We start from the raw sequence: 23172 nt of genomic DNA on the forward strand, positions 1-23172 counted from the left end.
CCGTGTAACGTGGATTGTTCCTGCTCCCAGGTGCCCTCTGCCTGGCGTCCTTAAAGCCTCTGCTGGAGCCACTCTGGAATGGCTTTCTTCTCTCAGGCCTCCCTCAGTTCATGACAAACTCTCCTGGACCAGCAGTGCTTTCTCGTACCTTTGAATCCTTCTAGCTCTGTGTCATACCTTATGGCTGCTCCATGGGCAGGTGGAGTTCCCAGGGCCAGGGATCAGATCTGAGCCACAGGTGCAACACCAGATCCTTAACCCACTGCGCTGGGCCAGGGAGCAAACCTGGGTCCTAGTGCTCCCGAGACACCACCGATCCCGTTTCGCTCCAGCGAAACTCCTGTGTTGTACCCTTCTCATAGTCCTTACTTCCTACCTGACTTGTGTTTTTATTGTACACGCCCCTAGTGCAGGCAATACATGTGTCTCAATGACTGTGCACAGCAGGTGTTTCAAAGACATCTGATGGATGAACTTGAAAGAGAAGAGATTCCTGCCCAGAAAACTTGAACTAGAAGCATCCACACCCACTAGCCGGCCAACCCTTTCCTTAGCAAACAAGTTGATCAAACAGAGACCTAATTCCTGTCAGGCTTGGTAAAAAGGAACTAATTTCAGCCCTTTCTTTTCTGTAAACACTGGCCTGCTACATATCGCTGTAGGATTTCGTTTCAACTTTTATATTAAAATAACTTTAGATTTACAGTAAGTCGCAAAGATAGTACAGTGAACTCCTGTATACCCCCGACCCAAATTCCTGTAGTGCAACATTAGGGTACATTTATCAAAAATAAAAAATTAACATTGATACACGCACTTAACCAAACCACATATTTTATCAGGATTTCCCCAGTTTTTCTACTGATGCCGTTTTTCCGTTCCAGGTTCCAATCCAGGATACCACACGGCATTTTGTGCGCTATAGCTTTAAGGCTTAAAATTGGTAGAAAAAAAAAAACTAGAAAAAAAATAACATAGGAGGAGGGGAGAAGAGGTAGAAACAAAGTCTTTCAAATCTATTTCTTATTTCTGCAATATCAGGTGAGGCCACTAAAGTAGCATTCGGCGAAGAAGGAGCCAGTTTGCCAGCTCGCCCACTCTCCGCTGTGCTTTTCCGAATCTGCAAGGCCCCGCCCCGAGGTCTGGCCGCGCACCCTCCCCAGCCTCCTCGGAGGCTGTGCGAGTCCCGATCCGGCTCCAGGAGCAGGACCCCCCCGCCGCCTCGTGCCGCCCCTCCCCCCCGTCCCCTTAGCGCGCTCACCGAGCACCGACCCTCCAGGCCGCGCGCGCCGCCGCTCTTCCAGCCACGTGACCGACCTGCGCGGCCACTACCGGAAAGGCGGGCGCGGCCGGACTTTAGATCCGCCAACTACCACCGGGCCACGGCCCGAGCTCACCTGGTTCGTGTCGGGCTGGTAGCGCTGCACAACGTGGACGCGCATAACTTACCCAGCTGCGCACAACCGAATTACAAATATAGTTGGAGACCTGGAGAAATAGGAGGCCGAGTGTGCGGCTCAAAGAAGGTAAAATTAGTTGGTTCCAACATGAAGCATCTCGGAGTCGCGTAAGAGAAGGATAGAGCTGAGCTATGGCTCAGCGGGGGCTGCGGGCCTTGAAAGGCAGGCTCTCAGCGCTGAGCAATGAGGGCGCCTTGTGGGCCAAGGAACTGCTGGGGCGAAGGCGAAACTGGACCTGGAAAGCTGCTATTCGGGCCTCCCGCGCTTGTGGGTTTCACGGGAAGGGCCCCATCTCCCTCTAACCCCACCCAAAACGTGCTGGGTCATTAGCTTCATCACCTGGTGCAGTGATGTGGGTATTATTTCCTAATAGCCGACATCTCTTGAAATAATTGAAGGCATTTCATAGTGGTCAAAAAACTTGGCAGGATTTAATGATTACTCACTTTAGAAATAAACTAATGTCGACGAAAATTCAGTTAACAGTGAAGGGAAGGGAAAAAGGGAATTTTATTCAAGCCAAATTGAGGATGATAACCTGGGAGGCAGACTCTTAGAAAGGTGAGAACGGTTCCACCTGTTAGGAGTACAAGGCACAGTCATATGTTTTCAACACATAGGCTCAAACATCAAAATGATATACTGGGGAGTTCCCTTGACAACCTAGGACTGAAATTAGTATATTAATATTTTTTAAGATTCCCATAATGTATATAGCTCTCTGTTAGATCCCACTATATACCTTCTGTTGAAAGAAAAGCTTATTATGAGCAGTGTTAGCAGTAGGATAATTATTAGCAGTAGCTTGATAAGCAAGAGAATTTAGTGAGTCCCAGTAGTGAAAAGAATATTGTCTTCAAAACAGCCATTCATATTACTAAAAACAATAATGAACACATAAGTGGTGCTTAGTGTGTGACAAGCACTGTTGTTGATTTAGTCCTCACAATAGCGCTATGAAGTAGTAATTGTCCTTAGAATGTATGTGATTTAACCCCAGGTAGTACTGGGTAAAAACACAGTGGTATTATCCTACTAGTCTGAGTCATCTTTCTTTTCTGCCTCATGCCCATCTTTCAATGCCCTGCATCCTACATCATTTATCCTTTTCTGCTACTCATTGTAGGTTATTCTCTCATTTTGTTAGAATCTCCAATGGGGCATGCATCACAATCTGTTTGTTCAAAGTGTCCATTTTATCCTCTTTGTATACTTGACTAAGATCATCTGGAGGGCAAGAATTTATCTTGGGAGGCCTTCCCCTCAACAGTGATTTGCATGAAGTCTTACATATACATGATAGGCAAGTTTATTTAAATGAAACTTGTAAAGGTTATGCTTGCATACAGTTTATCTTCCAGGAATTTACTCAATAAACTTGCATGTGCAAAGTTAAATATGCATTAGGCAGCACAATTTAATGGGTAAGAGCCTGCTAAGTTGGAATCCTGACTCTGATACTTCCTAGTTGTGATTCTGAGTAAATCATTTAACCCTATGAAGCTTGGTTCCATCACCTATAATGGAAATAATAATAATACCTACACCTCAGGTAGTAGTCATATGAATTCAGAGTTCACCACTTTTGAAATGTGTTTAAAAGAGTGCCTGGCACATAGTAATATATGTTATCCTTTCTTATCATTCTCATAAAATTAAAAACAAAAAGCTGGAAACAATTTAAATGTCCATCAGTAGGGGACTCAATAAACTACATCCTTAATGGAATTCTTTGCAAACCTTATCAAAACCAAAATGAAATACGACTACATCTTCAGGATGGCTGTTGTTGTCAAGGATATGGAGAAATTAGATCCCGAGTACAGGGATGATGAGAAGGTAAAGTTATGCAACGACTTTGGAATACAGTTTGGCATTTCCTGAAAATGTTAAACTCACTTGTAATATGATCCAGCAATTCCCCTCTTAGCTATATCCAAGAGAACTGAAAACATTATATCCATACGAAAATCTGTACTCAAATGTCTGCAATTCATATTGTCCAAAGTAGATGCCACCCAACCGTGCCACTGATAGAATGGATAAACAAAATGTGGAATAGCCACACAGCGGAATATTATTCAACCATATAAAGGAACAAGATACCCCTAAGTCTACAACTTGGATGGCATTGAAAACACTGTGCTAAGTGAAAGAAGCGAGACACAAAAGAACACATATTGTATGATCCCATTTATATGAAGATGTCTGGAATATGCAAATCTATAGAGACAAAGTAGATTAGTGATAGCAAGGGGCTAGGGGAAGGGAAGAATGAAAAATGCCTGCCAACAGGTAGAGGACTTCTTTTGGGTGGGGTAATGAAAACGTTACAGAATGGGATGTTGCACAATCTTGTGAATATGATAAAAACCAACAGATTATATACACTTTAAAATGATGAATTTTATGATATGTGAATTGTATCTTAATCAAAGAATAGCAAATCAAATAAAGAATAACAAGATGGTATGGTATCCAAAATATATTAAATGAGAAAGTTTGCAATGTATGTTATCATGTGGCTTAAAAAATTATGTACATACACATATGCTTTGAAGGCATGACATCTCAGAAAGATACACAGGAAACCAGTAACATTTTTTTCCTAAAGGGAGGAGATCTAGCATGATGGCTTGAAAGGGAAACCTACATTCCAGTATAAACCTTGACTTATGATGGAGCTACATCCTCATAAAAACATCATAAGTTGAAAATACCCTAAGTTGAAAGTGCATGTAATACACTTAACTTACTAAACATCACAGCTTAGCCTAGCCTACTTTAAACTTGCTCAGAATATTTACATGAGCCTTCCACTGGGCAAAATTATCTTAATGCAAAGCCTATTTTATAAAAAATTATTGAGTATCTCATGTTATTTATTAAGTAGTGTACTGAAAGTGAGAAACAGAATGGCTGTAAGCACATCAGTTGTTTACTATCGTGATCATGTGTCTGACTGGGATCTGCAGCTCCCTGCTCTGCCCAGCATCACGTTATCAAGCTGCCTATCACTAGCCCAGGAAAAGATCAAAATTCAAGGTATGGGATCTACTAAATGTGTATCGCTTTTGCACTGTTATAAAGTTTAAAGATCCTAAATTGACCTAATAGTAAGCCAGGCACTGTCCTTTTGCTCCTTTTGAATTTTCTTTCTTTTTTTTTTTTTTTGTCTTTTTTTTTTTTTTTTGTCTTTTTGCCTTTTCTGGGGCCACTCCTGTGGCCTATGGAGGTTCCCAGGCTAGGGGTCTAATCAGGTGACCTACACCACAGCTCACGGCAATGCTGGATCCTTAACCCACTGAACAAGGCCAGGGATCAGGGATAGAACCCGAAACCTCATGGTTCCTAGTCAGATTCGTTAACCACTGCGCCACGACTGGAACTCCTGTTCCTTTTGAATTTTATACAGAGTGCCAGTATTAATCACTTCCATTTTCTTTTAAATTAAAAACATAAAAATGGAAAACGGATAATTTTAAGTTTTATTTTAAGAGATCATCTTCATTTTCTTCCATGATAAACTTAAAAGATAGCAACCCATTTGGTCAGATTTATTTATTCTTTAGCAACTGAAGCATTAAACAATGATAGTTTTAACTCCTAATCCTTAATAATATTATTATTATTCACTATACTTGAAATTGTTTAGCTTTCTCATGGAGGAAAAAAACCCCAAACATAAACTTTTAACTATCCACAATTTCAATGCAAAAGTTCTACTGATAACTGAACAATTTATAGGATAGGGAAGATATCAAGAGTGAGTATAAGTGTCCATTCTTGTAAGTCAAGAGCCATGATCTTTGACCCACTGCTCAATCCATTTCAATATCTGATTAATATTATCCTCCAGATCTTCTGGTTTATCACTTGGTAGCTGATGCACTATTTCTTCCTTGTAGGATGCTAAGGCTTCTTCATAGAGAACTTGAAAAATTTCACACTGAATATTGTCTTTTAGTTTCTTCTCGTTATAACCCCTAGAAAGCAAAGAAAAGATAAGGCAAACTGAATGGCATTAACTAGAGTTTTAGGAACACACCAGAAAGTGGACACTTTTGAAACTATACTCTTTTGAACACATGAAAGATCATGCAAAAGTACTTCCTGTAGTCTCTTTACTAGAGAAAAGAGACTGACACCTGTGAATGAGAGACCTCTTTGACAAGAGGGTTAAACTAAGGACCAAGGTTTAGGTTTGTCTGAAATTCTTTTCCCTATGATTTGTTAGCCACTCAATTAGCCAACATCTATCTACCTCAGTCCAGATTCTGAGCCATGAGATAAACAGTCTACAGCTATGGTCCTGAATTTCAGAAGAGTTAGAGGAGTTAAGTTATAGACAGGTAAAACAAATAGATGGCATTTAATAGAATGCTTATGATAAGAGAATATCATACATTAGTTGGGTACTTGATAAACAAATGTATCTGTACCAATTCCAAAGACATTGAAAAAAAAATTAACTTATGTAATCTTTAGGTATATGTAAATTAGCCAACTAATGAAAAAGATAGGGAAAATTCAGGAGTTCCCATCATGGCTCAGCAGAAAGGAATCTAACTAGGAACCATGAAGTTGTGGGTTTGATTCCTGGCCTTGCTCAGTGGGTTAAGGATCCGGCGTTGTCGTGAGCTGTGGTTGCAGACGCGGCTTGGATCTGGTGTTGCTGTGGCTGTGGCATAGGCTGGCAGCTGTAGCTCTGAATGGACCCCTAGCCTGGGAACCTCCATGTGCCGCAGGTTCAGCCCTAAAAAGACAAAAAAAAAAAAGGAAAGTTCAAACTCAAACTTTGTAACAACCAGAATTAAACTGAACTACTTTGAAGGTGATTAACTTTTAGAAAAGACAACCCATAGAATGGGAGAAAATTTTTGCAAGTCATATATCTGATAAGGGACTCACATCTAAATACATACACAACTCTTATAACTTAATAGAAAAGGAAAAATAACCCAATTAAAAAATTGGGCAGGAGTTCCTGTCATGGCTCAGTGGTTAACGAATCCAACTAGGAACCATGAGGTTGCGGGTTCGATCCCTGGCCTTGCTCAGTGGGTTAAGGATCCGGCGTTGTCGTGAGCTGTGGTGTGGGTTGCAGACATGGCTCAGATCCCGCGTTGCTGTGGCTCTGGTGTAGGCTCGTGGCTACAGCTCCGTTTGGACCCCGAGCCTGGGAACCTCCATATGCCGTTGGAGCAGCCCAAGAAATGGCAAAAAGACAGACACACACAAAAAATTGGGCAAAAGATTTGAATAGATATTTCTCTGAAAAAGATATACGAAGGGCCAATAAGGACATGAAAAGATGCACAACATCACTGGCTATGAAGGAAATGCAAATCAAAACCACAATGCCATACTACTTCACATCTACTAGGATGGCTCCAATAAAAAATACAGATAAGGGTGCCTTGGGAGACTCACCTAAGACAAATACTGTATGATATCACTTATATCTGGAATCTAATATATGGCACAAATGAACCTTTCCACAGAAAAAAGCAAATTCATGGACATGGAGAACAGACTTGTGGTTGCTTAGGAGGAGGGATTGGGATGGACTGGGAGTTTCAGATACGTGATGCAAACTATTGCATTTGGAGTGGATTAGCAATGAGATCCTGCTGTATAGCACAGGGAACTATACCTAGTCACTTGTGATGCAACACGATGGAGGATAACGTGAGAAAAAGAATATGTATGACTGGGTCACTTTGCTGTACAGCAGAAATTGACAGAACATTGTAAATCAACTATAATAGAAATTTTAAAAATTAAAGCTTAATAACAAGGATGTGAAAATACTGGAGGTTTCATACACTACTCTTGGGAATGTAAAATAGTACAGTTTGACAGTTCCTCAAAAGGTTATGACCCAGCAATCCTATACCTAGAGAAATCCAACACCCAAGATAAATGAATGAATGCATGATGTTTACACAAAAACATGAGCATGAATGTTCATAGCAAGCATTATTCATAATTGCCAAAAAGTGGAAATAACCCAAATATTTACAATCTGATAAATGGATAAATAAAAATATTGTATACCATACAATGAACTATTATTTGGCAATAAAAAGAAACAAAGTATTGATACATGCTAAAACAGAGATGAACCCTGAAAACATTATGCTAAGAAGCCAGATACAAAAGATCATGGTTTGTATTATTTCATTTATGTAAAATGTCCAAAGCAGGCAAATCCAAAGAGATCCATTGGTTGCCTAGGACTGGGGATTGAGGGGAAATGGAGAGTGACTATGAATGGGTATGGGGGTGTTTTGTGTGGGAGACTGGATTTTTAAAAACTGATTATGGTAACGGACATACGACTGTGAATATATTTAAAACTACTTCACATGGGAGTTCCTGTCATGGCACAGCGGAAACGAATCTGACTAGGAACAATGGGGCTGTGGGTTTGACCCCTGGCCTTGCTCAGTAGGTTAAAGATCTGCCGTTGCCGTGAGCTGTGGTGTAGGTTGAAGACGTGGCTCAGATCCTGTGTTGCCGTGACTGTGTGTAGACCAGCAGCTGTAGCTCTGAATGGACCCCTAGCCTGGGAACCTCCATATGCCAAGAGTACGGCCCTGAAAAAAGCTACTTTAGATGGATGAATTATGTGGTATAGGAATGTATCTCAATAAACCTTATTTTATTTTATTTATTTATTTATTTATTTTTGTCTTTTGTCTTTTTGTTGTTGTTGTTGTTGCTATTTCTTGGGCCGCTCCCGCGGCATATGGAGGTTCCCAGGCTAGGGGTTGAATCGGAGCTGTAGCCACCGGCCTACGCCAGAGCCACAGCAACGCGGGATCTGAGCCACATCTGCAACCTACACCACAGCTCATGGCAACGCTGGATCCTTAACCCACTGAGCAAGGCCAGGGACCGAACCCGCAACCTCATGGTTCCTAGTCGGATTCGTTAACCACTGCGCCACAACGGGAACTCCTCAATAAACCTTTTTTTAAAAGGTTGATTAACTTTATAGTATCTTCAATGGTTAAAAACAAAATACTAGCTCTCAGTTTTTTCATACTTTAATTATTTGCATAAAACAGTAATTTTGTTTTCTTTTTAGGCATATGGACCTGCGGCATACAGAAGAAGTTCCTGGGCTAGAGGTTGAATCAAAGCTGCAGCTGCCGGCCATAGCAATGCCAGATCTGAGCCGCATCTGTAACCTAGGCCACAGGTTTGTGGCAACACCGGATTCTTAGACCAGGAACTAAAGCTGCATCCTCAAGGATACCAGTTGGAGTCTTAACCTGCTGAGCCAACAGGAACTCCAAAATATTTATTTATTTATTTATTTGGGGCCACACCCATGGCATATGGAAGTTCCCAGGCTTGAGGAGCTATAATTGCCAGTCTACACCACAGCCACAGCAATGCCAGATCCGAGCTGCGTCTATGACCTACACCACAGCTTACGGCAAAGTCAACTCCTTAACCCACTGAGCGAGGCCAGGGATGGAACCCGCAAAATAGCAGTTTTTAATAAAAATTTTAAATGGTCTTTGAGAAAAGGTGATATGTACCATACTGTCTATTACTTCTCTGTTCAAATATTCTTTCTTAATTGTTTTGCCCTGCCTAAAGAAAGATGATGAAAGTTTCAGGCTGGAGTTCCCATCATGGCTCAGTGGTTAACGAATCCGACTAGGAACCATGAGGTTACGGGTTCGAACCCTGGCCTCGCTCAGCAGGTGAAGGCTCCTGCGTTGCCATGAGCTGTGGTGTAGGTCGCAGATGTGGCTCGGATCCCTGGTTACTGTGGCTGTGGCACAGGCCAGCAGCTACAGCTCCAATTAGACCCCTAGCCTGGGAACATGCATATGCCGCAGATGTGGCCCTAGAAAAAGAGAAAAAGACCAAAAAAAAAAAAAAAGGTTTTCAGGTGTAGCGCCAACCTAATTTTCCCTATATATTTGCTACTATACCTTTTTGTGCAAGGATTATGCGAGTATCCCACCGAATGGTGCTTGGTCAGAGCTGAGTACAGTTAGTGAGAATCACAAACTCTGAACCTGACCTTAGGCAAACTTCTCGAGTTTTCCTTTGAGTCAGCTCTCTAAATTCTTCTAAAATCCCTACTCTTACACTTGAATCAAAAGACAGTGGGAAAATGCTCTCTATGAAATTTTATTTTTTTGGTTATTCTGGATTAAGTCTGATGCTCTCTTGAAAGGACGAACTCAAATACAGCGTGAAATGTTAATTTAGCCTGTTAAAAGTTAATGTTATCTTACTAGTGAAATGTTAATTTATCTCGTTAGTTTTTCATAACTTTTCTCATTCCTGTTGTGAGGATAATTTGGGTGGGTAATGTTCATTCCATAGCAAAGACTGTGATTGGCTTGGTTGTTTTCCTAGAAAAGGTTTATATTAAAGAAAACGCGTGACTAAATAGAGTTGCTATATAGCACATTTTACTGACTCAAACTGTCAGTTGAGGTATTCATTTACTCAGAAACTACAGCCTGTGTTTTAGAAATGCATCTTTTTGTCTTTGGTTTAGAATGTTGGTACCAAACAGACTTGGTTTTCAATGAGACCAAAATAAAGTAGTTACATTTTCAAAGAGAACCCTTTATGATGGCAGTGGGTCAACTTCAGGAATCTGAGCAAAAATGTATATAATACTTTAAAAAGTCAGCATTTTTCCTTTCTTACCTTGTTTCAAGTCTTTTGTACAAAACACTGTTATCTGTTTTCAGCACAAAAACTATATGAAACCAACGTTCAGGGAAAAAATCACAACCATGGTAATCAACAATAACTCCACCTTCACTCATTTGGTTTTCTAACTCATCAACAACCTGAAAGAAAGGAAAAGAAGAGTGCTCCTTAAAAAAACTGAAGTCAACTTTCCTATTAATTTTTCTTTTTTTCTTTTTTTGCTTTTTAGGGCCGCACCCAAAGCACATGGAGGTTCCTAGGCTAGGGGTCCAATCGGAGCTGTAGCTGCCGGCCTACACCACAGCCACAGCCACACCAGATCTGAGCCACATCTGCGTGCGACCTACACCACAGCTCATGGCAATGCCAGATCCTTAACCCACTGATTGAGGCCAGGGATCAAACTCGTATCCTCGTGGATACTAGTCGGATTCGTTTCGGCTGTACCATGACAGGAACTCCTATTAAAATTTTTAAAATGCATACTTGGTAAAAAAACAAAACAAAACTGTACTTACTCTATCTTCATCTAAAATAGGACAGTCATACTCTTCATCATAGCCGTCATAAAGCTGCCCTAGAAGAGATTCACATGGGCCTGTCAAAGTAGTATTTTCTAGTACTTTCAGTAATTTTCAATGAAGTCTCAACTTTAGGAAAGAAAATTTATATCATCAACTACTCTTTTTATTTTTTTCACTGTATTTATTTATTTTGGCCGTGCCCGTGGCACGTGGACATTCCCGGGCCAGGGACTGAACCTGAGCCACAATAGCAACCTGAACAGCTGCAATGACAACACCGGATCCTTAACCCGCTGCACCACACGGGAACTCCAATTATTCTAAGAGGAAAAAGGAAAGCACTAACACAAGAGATGTCACATGGACACCAAATATAAAGAGTAATACTGATAGATTAGAATTTTGTCCAGAGGAAACATGGATAGCAATATACCTGAAAACATTTTAGCCATCAATTGAAACCAACTAAAAGGAATGGGTAGTAGACAACTTTAAGACCTGTGGGGCTATGACTACAAGAGAACTGCATTATTTTTGCTGAGCTACAGATTGGTGGCAAGAGGAGACACATGGATACAAACACTCTCACCCACATGAACAGCAGATTAAGTTCCAAATTTATTAGATCAAGGATGGGAAACTTATTAAAAACACAGATTCTTGATTCCAGAAAGGAAACCTGTCACCTGAGGGCACATCTTCATGGGGTTTGGGGAAGGAGAGTCAGACCTAGATGCTCCTTTACTTCCCCAAAAGCCAAGGGCTAAATATCTTATTTCAGAGGGTAAAACAAGAATGATGGGGCAGGCATAAAGAAGGCAGATTTAAATCTAACATAAGAACTTCCAACAGATTAAAACCTGCTTTCAAAGGAAGTCCGTCCTCAAGAGCTAAGACACAGCGAGCACACGCTCACCTTGAATCCCTAAGAGGTATGTTCTCTAAGGAAGGCTTACATCATCCTTTTAGCTATCTTAACAAGCATGCTGCAGTCTTCCTACCTCCTTCCCCTTATATTTTGGCACTGGTTGAAAGGAAGCTAAAATGAGCATGAGTTCTAAAGTGACAAAAAGGTAGTCTTGAGGCGGTGGCGGAAGGCACAGAGGCAGTTTTAACTATCTTTCCTTGGAGGGTCTGTGGACTGATCTTGGGCATGTGAGCCACTTCCTGAGCACCATACTGTGGCCTCTGCCTTCTTAGGTTACCATTGAGTTACGAGAAACTCTTATCAGCTAAAAAAGTTAAGCTGTCTTGGTGTGGGGGAAACCGGCTAACAATTTAGAAAACAATCTAAACTCTTAGTGTATATACCACAAACTTTAGGTGGATTACAGAGCTAATTTCTCAATTCCAAAGATAATTAATGGAAAATTAAATCTACAAAGGAATGATTCATTTGAGTCTGTGAAAAAAAAACTGGTTCAAACATACAAAATGTTAAATCCGTTTGATGAAAAATTATATAACTTCTAAAAAAAACGGCAGGGAAAAATATTTATACTAGAACAAAGGGCTGAAATACCTTAATCAAAATAACAGTTAAGTAGCTAAACAAAGAATATGACAAAAATTCACACAGGCTGGAAAAGATAATTAGTAAACAATACATGAGAAGAGATGCAATTGAAATGAGCTTTTTTTTTTTTTTTTTGGTTTCTTTAGGGCCGCATCTGAGGCATATGAAAGTTCCCAGGCTAGGCGTCGAATCAGATCTGTAGCCACTGGCCTGTGCCAGAGCCACAGCAATGCCAGATCCGAGCCTCACCTGCAACGTACACCACAGCTCACGGCAACGCCGGATCCTTAACCCACTGAGCAAGGCCAGGGATCGAACCTGAAAACTTGTTTCTAGTCGGATTTGTTAACCACTGAGCCACAATGGGAACTCCCAAATAATTTTTTAAAGAAAAATGTCTTATCTGTTCAGAGATTTCTTTAACCATTTAATTTCTAACCAGAAAAAGTTATAAATAATGAAATGATAAAACATGATCAACAATAGCAAATTAGTTAAACCTTGGTTTACTAACTTGTTGAAATATTATGTAATTAAATAAACAAGTATTTTTTTACAATACCATGTATTTTTTTAACAATGCCACAAAATCTAAGAATACCTACAGTTTTGTACTATATGGGAATCTAGAGTAGATGAATATTCTTTCATATTTTAAATCCAGACTAGTGAAATCTTTAAAAATAGATGCTGTCTAGGAGTTCCTGCTGTGGCTCAGTGGGTTAAGAACCTGACCAGTATCCATGAGGATGCAGGTTCGATTCCCTGACCTCAATCAGCAGGTTAATGATATGGTGTTGCATCGAGCTGCAGTTTTGGTCACAGATGTGGCTTGGATCCGGCGTTGCTGTGGCTGCGGCACAGGCCTGCAGCTGTAGCTCCAATTCGATCCCTAGCCTGGAAATTTTCATATGCTGTGGGTGTGGCCCTAAAAAGCAACAAAAACCCCAGTGAACAAATTGAACAAACTCAATCCTTCCCTCGAAGAGTTTACAGTAAAATTGGAGATGACAGACAAGTAACCGGGAAATGATAATATTTTAACATTATGGATCATAGTGGTATGGGAGCAACAGGATGGGCACCTTTTAGGTTAAGACCATGAACTTGGGATATTAGGGGAGGCTTCCTGGAAGAGGTAACTTCTAAGTGGAGACTTGAAGGGATTAGCTAGGGGTAAGATTCCTTTTTTTTTTTTTTTTGTCTTTTTAGGGCTGTACCCATGGCGTATGGAAGTTCCCAGGCTAAGGATCTAATTGGAGCTGACTGTAGCCGCCGACCTATGCCAGAGCCACGGCAACACCAGATCTGAGCCACCTCTTCGACCTACGCCACAGCTCACAGCAATGCCAGATCCTTAACCCACTGAGTGAGGCCAGGGATCGAACCCGAAAACTCATGGTTCCTAGTCAGATTCGTTAACCACTGAGCCATGGCGGGAACTCCATGTAGTAAAGATTCTCAACAGAGAAAACAAGATATTCAAAGGCAGAGAGACATGGTAAGGCAGGCCTTTCCAGGGAGGAAAAGTCTTTCAGGTGATGAGGGGTCAGCTGAATTGAGGCCAGATTAAAAAGGGTGCTGAAGGCTGTGCTGTTTAGACTTTATCTCAGGGCAAAGGAAAATCATTAAGCATTTTAAGCATGAAATGTCATGAACAACTTCAAATTTTTAAAAATCGTTTTGATTTCCATGTGGAGTTGGAAGGAAGCAAATCCAGAAGTAAGATACCATATAATCACTACTGCAGAATTCTAGGTGAGTGATAATTATAACAACCTGTACTGTGGGGAATGGAGAGAAATAGTTGGATTCTCAACTTCATTTCAAATTTCCAAAAAGAGGAAAAATTTATGCTACTTTAGAAAGTTTCAGTTAGAAGTCAAATTTATAGTTGTCTACACAGAACATCTTCGTATGGCAAAGACAGAGGAGAAAGAAAAAGAGCTTGGTGTGATTAAACTACCAAAAGCTTAGAAAATTAAATCAGGTTCCGAAACAAAGTTTTATGATTTAGAGATGCCAGAAAAAAAGTCAATTGTGGAGCCAGTTAAAAGGCTTAAAAGACCTTCCAAGCTGTTGTTAGTCAAGCTATATAAAATCATGACCTTTCCTAAAGTTCTTTTTAGTTAATGATAAAGGGATGCTAGTTATCTATTTTGAGGCGGCCACCAATACTTTAAAACATTTTCAGATTTCCTTCTTTGGAAACAGTTGCCTCGATTCAACAAGAAGCTTGTAAGTGTAATGCAATTAGTACAAGAAGTTAATTGGTTTAGGATTGGAAGCTTTGATACCTGGCCTTCTGTGCAGAGGAGAGCAATGAATTCTGCCTAGAGAAGCTAAAGAGCACCAAAGATGTGGCAGTTGAGTTTGGCCTTTTAAGGAGCTAGGTGTTTATAAGGCAGATTAGGAAGGGCATCTACAGGTAAAGACAACAGCAAGTATAAAGACATGGAGATGGAAGATTGCTCATGTGTTTGAAGAACAAACGTGCACTGTGGGTAGCCTGAAGGGGACGAGGGGGATAGTGGCTGCAGGGAAGGCTGAAGGTAAACTGTGACCAGTTCATAATCTCCTATACTCCATTAAGGAGGATAGACTTTTTATTCATTTGTCTTTTTTGCCTTTTCAGAGCCCCTCCCGAGGCATATGGAGGTTCCCAGGCTAGGGGTCTAATCGGAGCTGTAGCTGCAGGCCTACGCCAGAGCCACAGCAACGCAGGATCTGAGGCCGCGTCTGCAGCCTACACCGCAGTTAACAGCAATGCCGGATCCTTAACCCACTGAGCAAGGCCAGGGATCGAACCCGAAACCTCATGGTTCCTAGTCGGATTTGTTAACCACTGAGCCACGATGAGAACTCCAAGGAGGATAGACTTTTTAATCACTAAAAAGCTCAAGTCATGACATCCTCTCCACCTCCCTTTTTAAAGGATATAAGGGGGAGGAAGAATTCTGAAGAATAAGAGATTTAGCACAAATGGTCTTATGAATGGTACCACTGGGATACAGCAACAGTTTTAAAAATGGGTTGGGATATTAATGGGATTTTGCAAGCCTTCAGTATCAGGAGCCAAGTGCACCTGTGTAGAGTATAAATACATTTGTACATGTGGCAGACAGGAATCAGGAGCAGGCAAGCAGTCAGAGATGACTTCAAAGATGTACTTTTTTTTCTTTTCCCTTTTTAAGGCCACACCTGCAGCATGAGTTCCCAGGGCAGGGGCTGAATGGGAGCTGCAGCTGAGGCCTGCGCCACAGCCACACTGGAACTGAGCCACATCTGCAACCTATGCCGTAGCTTATGGCAATGATGGATCCATAACCCACTGATTGAGGGGAGGGATAGGACCTGCATCCTCACAGAGATAACATTGCATCCTTAACCCACTGAGGCACAATGGGAACTCTGAATGGACTTTAAGAACATGCTTTTTAAACATATTAATTTTGAAATATCTGTTAACTATCCGGATGGTTACATTTGGTAGGTGTCTAGAAACTGGGCTAAGTTTCAAATATAAATTTAAGAGTTATCATGAGTAGTCTTGAGTGAATGAGATTACTAGAGGGAGGGGCAGGATTACAAATTGGCTGCAATGAAATCAAGGGAAAAAGGTTTATGGTGGGAGAGAATAAGAGCAAAATTTGGGAGAGCAGTGTTGGAGAGGGCAATGGAAAAGCTAGTTTCACAGGCTTCCAGTGGTAGATGATTAAAGCGAAGGCAAAAAAACGGGATGTAGAGGTTAGGGCAGGTATGGCAAGGTTTTTCTGCAAAGGGTCAGACAGCAAATACTTCAGGATTTGCAGCCTAGTTTTTAGCTAGTGGCTCTCAACAGGAGCTTCCCACCACTGGGTTATAAATACTAAGATTTTAAGTGTTGAGGGCCAGGTATTTGCAATGCATCCAATGTCAACAATTATATTACTTTGTTTTGACCTATAAGCACCCTGGGGCTAGGGACAGAGGCTGAAGCCTAATAACTGGTGGCAGGAAGGTTAAGGATCCTGGTAAAAGTATAATTAAATGGTTACATATGGAAAGGGACATCAAGTGAGGAATGTGAGCGATTAGAACAGGGGTAAAAATAGCATTCTTAGTCATTCCACATTCAGGACTCTCCATACTTTTAAACTTAATTCCCCACCTAATTTTTCCTGCTTTGGTTCTGAATGGCAAAATGATCATGTCTTAACAATTAATACAGCAATTAACACGACTACTACAATGGCAATAAAGTCCATTTAGACTTTAAAACCCTTTGTTTTTACAAGTCTCATCACTTACAGCAGTTTCTCAACCTGAAATACTACTGATATTTTGAGCTGGATAATTCTCTTAAGGGGATGGAGGGCTGTCCTGTGAATTGCAGGATGTTCAGCAGAACTCCTACCCATTAGAGGTCAGTAGCAACACTGCTCCCCCCGCCCAAGTTATGGCTACCAAAAACCTGAGAAGTTGCCAAATGTCCCCTGAAGGGCAAAAATCACCCCTCCGCCCCCGCCCCGTGTGGAACCACTGCTTTGTAGATGGTTGCAGGGTTTTCCTTAAAATACAGCAGCACCATTTGGAAAAAATGAGGAGGCTCAATGTCTCAAATTATTTCCTAGTAAGATTTTTAGATATATCCATATGGTATGTGGGAAAAGAAAGCTGGTACATTTTGAAAAACCTTACAGGAGTTCCTGTTGTGGCTCAGTGGTAACAAACCTGACTAGTATCCATGAAGTTCGATCACTGGCCTCGCTCAGAGTTGAGGATCCGGCATTGTGGTGAGTTTCAGTATGGGTTGCAGACGTGGTTCACATATAATGTTGCTGTGGCTGTGGTGTAGGCCAGCAGCTGCAGCTCTGATTCAACCCCTAGCCTGGGAACTTCCATGTGCCCGGCTTGGGTCCTAAAAGAAAAAAAAAAAAAAGAAAGAAAAACTTGTAAAGTACCTCATCTAACACAAGACCAGAAATTCTTTTATCTGGCAAAATGCAAGAGGAAAAAAAACCCCACTTTTCCTTAAAAGTAAAGTCCATCTCAGGAAATAATCTCATTAATAAAACACAAAGGATGGTCAGGACTATGCACCATCAGGTAGGCACACAGCTAAAATGGTGTGAGTACAAGAGGATGACTCAGTGAGGAGGAAAGAGTGTCCCACAGCGGATTATCCTTGGTCTGGTGTTCTCTCAGTGCAATTCATGACAGGTTATAAAGCAACTTCATTAACTTCAGAAATATTATATCGAGTGGGTGAGATTAGAACTGGAAGACACAACTGAATATGACTACTCTATGTGACTGAAATCACTTGTCAGAACTAGTAAAGTTCAGGAGTTCCTGTCATGGCTCAGTGGTAATAAACCTGACTAGAATCCATGAGGACTTGGGTTCAATCACTGGCCTTGCTCAGTGGGTTAAGGATCTGGTGTTGCAGTGAGCTGTGGTGTAGGTTGCAGACGTGGCTCCGATCCTGAAATGCTGTGGTTGCGGCACAGGCCAATGGCTACCTCAGATTTGACCCCTAGCCTGGGAACCTCCATATATCGTAGGTGTGGCCCTAAAAAGAAAAAACAAAAAACACTGGCTTATTATAGCAAGAGCATGACTAGCAAAGATGCACAAAACTCATCCTCAAAAAGAGACACTAGAAAAAAATTTTTTTTTAAATTTTAAGTGGTGAGACACTGGGAGACATACCAAGGTCTTTCAATATAAGCAAAGGGATAGAAAAAAATGGAACCTAGGAGGAAGTCTGGCCATTGAGAAAGATAAATCTAAATGGGTGAGGATTTAATATGAATAAAAATCCTGACTAAGTGATTTCTCCACAAGAACAGCTCACAGAGTGACTTATACACCAGAGATCATTTTATGACCTAAACATCTGAAGACACTAGAAGTGACACACTAGTGGTAACGAACAGACTGTAACAACCTCAAGTTTTTCCAACTGTTAACTTCGGTCGGTCGGTGATGAGGCAAAAATTGCTTCTAAAAACATAACTGTCAAAGTATCAACAATCAAACTGATGAATTACAACTTTATTTTTTACACTTAAAGGCTGATAAAAACCATTACTAATCCTATTAACGTCCAACATATAGCAATTAAAAAATATGGTAACCACCTTTACTCATTAAATACTATTTTTCTAAAACATAACTTAGAAACATCCAGCATGCATGTTTAATCCCAGTACAATGGATTCAAAACCAAGTATACATGCTACATGCATCGAGGCTAGATTACAAATTATCATAGTCGTCGTCGTCATCATCCTCGTCATCGTCATCATCTTCACGTTTTCTTTTCAATGCGTTTGATGATTCACTGGCAGTATTTTGTGATGACACCATGTTAGTGGTAATAAGAATATTTTTGGACCCAATTAATGATGGATTAATTAGAACATTCTGAACTGCTGATGTTGCAGGAATTGATGCTTTTACAGCTGGGGACTGTGAAGTGGGCATCTGTACTGTGAACCTTTGCCCTGTGAGGGACACTGGTGTCCCTACTTTAGCTGGAACAGACATGGTTTGTTGGGTTGGTGTGCCAAGTGTGGGAGTACTTGGTCTGCTAGTAACTGAACCCACACTTAACCGCGGAACTGTTATTCTTCCCGCAGAAGTAGATGCCTTTTTTTGTAAAGACTTAAGTCTGTAATTTGGAGCAGTCAAACAGTATCTATCAGGTGGCAATCGAGGGCCTGAATATGGCTTGATCAATGGCAAAGGGGTTTGATTTCTTTGCCTTGCAATATCTAATAAAAAATCTCTTGGGGGAGGAGAGGTAAATGATTGGTCAGCACGACACTGGATTGCCAATCTCACATCATCTGCATCAACAGTCGCTTTCTTAGCATGACTTGAATAAATTTTTGCATCATCTAGAATTGTGGTCACATATCGGAAGGCAAACTCCAGCATCTGATTTATAACTCTTGGCTCATATTCTGTAATCCCCATATCCTTCAGGATTTGTGCCATCATCTGTGCATCTTTCGGCATGCTCTTGGGAGAAGCCATCTTGCCAGACTCCATGATATCCGGTGATCAGACTTTAGATCATTTGAAAAAAATATGTACATTAGATCAAACCTGAAATAGTTACTTTAGAAGCAACTGTCAGGAACTTTAAAAAATTGAAATACATGTTAAATTTTCAAAAGTATAAACTTAAAAAATATGTTAAGTTTTTTCCATTTTAATGAGACACATTTAAAGTTCCCTTTACTTAAATTTACTGCATTTCTACCCATTATGGAATGTAAAAAGATGAAGACACAAATAAGAGAATAATAAAAGATTTGGGAAAAACAGGGTAAAATAAATAAAAACATGTCACTTTAGAATATGTGCAGTTGCTTGCAGGCATGCGCCTACCAAACTAATCTAAGAAAATCCCATAGAACACATAGGACAGCTATGTCCTGATGCCTGAGTTCAAAATGACATCCTTACAGTGAGCTCAAGATACTCACAGTCTTCAGATATACTTAGCAACACCCCAACCTTTAGGTGTTCACCCAACTCAAAATACTCTCATATTCAGATTCTATCTGTCCTAAGTCCAATCTTCATGGAAACTGTCCCAATCAGTACTGTCAAAAAGAACTGCTGGCCGACTGTGGAAGGGATGTAATGGTCAAAATAACCAGGTTACAGCATTAAATAACTTGTTCTATCTCTATGGGTCCCCAATAGAGCACAAATTCCTTAATGGGAATCTTCCTGCTTTATATACCCCCATACAAGTACAGTACCAACACTCTGTTACTTCTCCCGCCCTTATTAATAAGCAAATATAGGAGTTCCCATTGTGGCTCAGCAGAAACGAGTATGACTAGCATCCATGAGAATGCAGGTTTGATCCCTGGCCCTGCTTAGTGGGTTAAGGATCCGACGTCGCCTCGAGTTGTGGTGTAGGTCGAAGACGTGGCTCAGAATCACATTGCTACAGCTCCAATTCCACCCCTAGCCTAGGAACCTCCATATGCCTACGGTACAGCCCTAAAAAGACCAAAAAAAAAAAAAAAAAAAGCAAATCTAACACTGAAGTGTCCCTTACCTTCTCGAGCTAAATCACCCACATTAATGTATTTCAATCCTGATCTTGATGCAAGTTCTTTGCCGAGTGTGGTTTTTCCAACCCCTGGTGTACCTGTAAGACAAACCACAGAAAAAAACTGTTTATAAAATATTTATTAGGTTTTAGCCAATGATCTGTCCTTAAGGTCCTTAATAACTGAAAAGTTTCCTAATTAGCAATCCTAATTACCATAACCTAATTCACACCATAACCTAATGAAAACCACCCAAAGCCTGCTGGACATGACAATCCTACTCGGTGTATCAGATTCTACCAGGAGTGAGGCTTGGGAGAATCTGATGACAATCAAAGGCTGTCTGCTACCACCATGGAAATCCCCAGATTGAAACTAGTTATCTCAAATAAATCACCATGAGTTATTTGCTTTAATTTTATTTTTATTTATTTTTGTCTTTCTGCCTTTTCTAGGGCCGCACTCGCGGCATATGGAGGTTCCCAGGCTAGGGGTCCAATCCGAGCGATAGCCGCCAGCCTACGCCACAGCCACAGCAACATGGGATCCGAGCCGCGTCTGCGACCTACACCACAACTCACGGCAATGCCAGATCCCCCACCCACTGAGCAAGGCCAGGGATGGTTCCTCATGGTTCCTAGTCGGATTCGTTAACCACTGAGCCACGACGGGAACTCCTATTTGCTTTAATTTTAAAAAATTAAATTGTTCATGGGAAAAAGTTCAGCAGTATGAAAGACAAATCTCATTTCCAATATGGACCCTCTGTACTCTTCCCTAGAGGCAACCAGTATAAACTGGTTTCTTTTATTTCTCTCTCTAAAGAATCATATGTATGTTTTTGTAAATATGTCCATATATATATATATATATGATAGCATACTACATATGTGTACATATCTTCACACTGTGTGTATATATACGTGCACACACCAAATACTCCCTTTTATGTAAGTGGCAATACTATATATTGTTTTTCAACTTCCCTTTTTTTCTTTCTGGCCATGACTATAGGCCAGGGATTGAACTTGCACCACAGCATCAAGTCAAGCCACAGCAGTGAATAAGCCAGATCCTTAACCCACTGTGCCACCACAGGAACTTCTATCTTATTTTTTATATCTACTGTATTTCAAAATATATAATCAAACTCATAACTTTCAGCTGCTCAGGTTTAATACCACTGAAATTATAAAATTTAATCATTTTAATTGAAGATAACAGGAATTGGAGTTCCCATCATGGCTCTGTAGTAAGAAACTCAACTCGCATCCATGAGGATTTGGTATGGTTCCCTGGTCTTGCTCGGTTAGTTTAAGATCCAGCATTGCCATGAGCTGTGATGTAGGTCACAGATGCAGCTTGAATCTGGTGTGGCTGTGGCCAGCAGCTGCAGCTCCAATATGACCCCTAGCCGGGGAACTTCCATATGCTGCAGGTATGGCCCTAAAAAGCAAAAAAAGGTAATAGGAATAGATCTTCATGTAAGGACAGTAACAATCCACTATAATATACTAAATTTGAACTCTGAATTCACCATGTTTTCAATAAAACACATTTAGATTTTTGACGATATGGTTTAATATTAAAAAAAACCCAAGACACTCACTATCTGACCCAAACAAATCAATGTTGTACAATCTTCCCCTTAAGAAATCGTCATGGCTAACCATTAATTTGTTGAGGTTAATCTGCAGCTTTCAGAAACAGAAGGATTTGTGTGCTGCCAATAAATAACCGCCTCAATTTTTATAATGCAACAGCATCTATCTACATCCATTAGATTTTTTTCATGAATGCCCTAGGATGCCATTAACTGCTACAATCTAATAAACATTTTCAGAGTTAAACAACCAAAAATAATATTCTTTATAAGATCGGTATGAAGCATTTTACTATCCCTCATATATAACAAACGCCCTCAGTATAGATCCGAAGACCCAGATGAACCCCCACAGTGAATCTTAGAACACCTCTACACGAGAAACGACCAGAGATACTCAGTAGATGCCTTTCCTTCTTAAAATAATGAAAAAAAAAAAGCCTCTGAAGCTAACTTCACAAGTGTATATAGCAAATTAATCACCCCACACCGCAAACACCCGAATCCTTTCATCGAAATCTGCCAGAAAGAAAGGAAAAGCGAGAAACGGGCCCCGGAGGCCTAAAGCATCCACCATTAAGAGATCTACCAAAGGCCAGACACTGTCTTACATTATATTGCTAAAAGCCTGAAGACAACTCTGCCAAGAGGCAACGGCCATTTTGCAAACAAAAAGGTGATTGAGAAAGCTTAGGCAGCTTGCCAAAAAAGGAAGCTAGATACATCTACCTCTCTCCGCCTCACCGAAGGGCCAACCTCTGGCCAAACAAAATTGACGTTCGCGGTCCCCTCCCCCCGCCTCCCGCAACCGTCGCGAGGGCCGGTCACGAGGCCCCAACAAGTGCCACGCTAGGCGACCCTTGTCGACCCCCGACACAGAACACTGAACGCCCCCCCCCCCCCACTTCGGGCGTCCCAGGCTGGCCCCACCGTCCAGCACCACCCCCACCGCGCGCCCTGACCGGTGAGCAGGATGTTCGGAAGCAACATGGTCCTCACCGCGCTGGCTCCGGACGCTTCTGCACACGCGCCTTACACGCGACAGGGAGGGGCCGGAAGGGGCGAGGAGCGGCAAATGCCTGTGGCGCGGAGGTACGCGAGACCTTGAGTGGCGCTCGCGACCCACATCTGCCGCCTTGCCACTGACCATTGGTTACCTAGGCTTCTATAACACGCTTCCATTGCAGGGTCCAAAGTACCAAAACAGGTCATGTCCGCGCTTCGGGTCAGGCAGTGCGCTGGATGCCTAAGACATTCGCTCTTTTAGCGGCCCCGCCCTTCGGGCCGTGTCGCCGAAGCGCCGATGCTC

The 23172-nt window shown here is 41.3% G+C and overlaps 3 protein-coding genes across 19 annotated transcripts in view; all 3 read right to left on the reverse strand.

Moving 5' to 3' along the window:
* The window catches only part of CCDC125 (coiled-coil domain containing 125), a 39349-nt gene extending 37582 nt beyond the window's left edge, over positions 1 to 1767 (reverse strand). For 4 of the 8 annotated variants that reach the window (XR_014831506.1, XM_005672516.4, XM_005672515.4 and 1 more), the window contains exon 1: positions 1262 to 1301. The gene's annotated coding sequence lies outside the window, so the exon portion shown is untranslated. Of the gene's footprint in view, positions 1 to 1261; positions 1302 to 1397 lie in introns of those variants that run through there. The other 4 variants (XM_085002437.1, XM_013984842.3, XM_085002439.1 and 1 more) reach the window with 3 other exon arrangements.
* A 3163-nt stretch (positions 1768 to 4930) lies between these two features.
* On the reverse strand, positions 4931 to 23079 carry AK6 (adenylate kinase 6). Of its 6 annotated transcripts, none has more exons than XM_013984839.3 (5): positions 22863 to 23079; positions 20266 to 20358; positions 10676 to 10734; positions 10152 to 10297; positions 4931 to 5446 (listed from the first exon to the last, which is right to left on the reverse strand). In XM_013984839.3, the coding sequence occupies exons 1-5, from the start codon at positions 23011 to 23013 to the stop codon at positions 5254 to 5256; spliced, it is 642 nt and encodes a 213-aa protein (XP_013840293.1). In that variant the 5' UTR covers positions 23014 to 23079; the 3' UTR covers positions 4931 to 5253. The 6 variants fall into 6 exon arrangements, with proteins under 6 accessions (XP_013840293.1, XP_084858578.1, XP_003134069.1 ...); XM_085002452.1 differs by having other exon boundaries at positions 22794 to 23079; XM_003134021.6 differs by having other exon boundaries at positions 22826 to 22873.
* Positions 18222 to 22912, reverse strand: TAF9 (TATA-box binding protein associated factor 9). Of its 5 annotated transcripts, none has more exons than XM_085002449.1 (3): positions 22863 to 22912; positions 20266 to 20358; positions 18222 to 19255 (listed from the first exon to the last, which is right to left on the reverse strand). In XM_085002449.1, the coding sequence occupies exon 3, from the start codon at positions 19236 to 19238 to the stop codon at positions 18441 to 18443; it is 798 nt and encodes a 265-aa protein (XP_084858575.1). In that variant the 5' UTR covers positions 19239 to 19255; positions 20266 to 20358; positions 22863 to 22912; the 3' UTR covers positions 18222 to 18440. The 5 variants fall into 5 exon arrangements, with proteins under 5 accessions (XP_084858575.1, XP_003359847.1, XP_084858574.1 ...); XM_003359799.5 differs by having other exon boundaries at positions 22826 to 22873; XM_085002448.1 differs by having other exon boundaries at positions 22794 to 22873.
* Positions 23080 to 23172: the final 93 nt, after the last annotated feature.

This window comes from Sus scrofa, chromosome 16, assembly GCF_054392235.1.
Source record: "Sus scrofa isolate SSC_HxYL_T2T_F1_AM1 chromosome 16, Sscrofa_HxYL_maternal_Yorkshire_Landrace_v2.0, whole genome shotgun sequence".
Lineage (NCBI taxonomy): Eukaryota > Metazoa > Chordata > Mammalia > Artiodactyla > Suidae > Sus > Sus scrofa.

Coding starts and splice junctions, on each gene's coding strand:
- AK6 (XM_085002452.1), bottom strand. CDS start 23,013: ATGGTCAGTGGCAAGGCGGCAGATGTGGGTCGCGAGCGCCACTCAAGG. Junction 10,735..20,265: donor GGGTGATTTAGCTCGAGAAG/GTAAGGGACACT, acceptor AATCTCTTCTAG/GGCAGCTTTATGACGGCTAT. Junction 5,447..10,151: donor TACAAAAGACTTGAAACAAG/GTAAGAAAGGAA, acceptor TTTGCTTTCTAG/GGGTTATAACGAGAAGAAAC.
- TAF9 (XM_085002449.1), bottom strand. CDS start 19,238: ATGGAGTCTGGCAAGATGGCTTCTCCCAAGAGCATGCCGAAAGATGCA.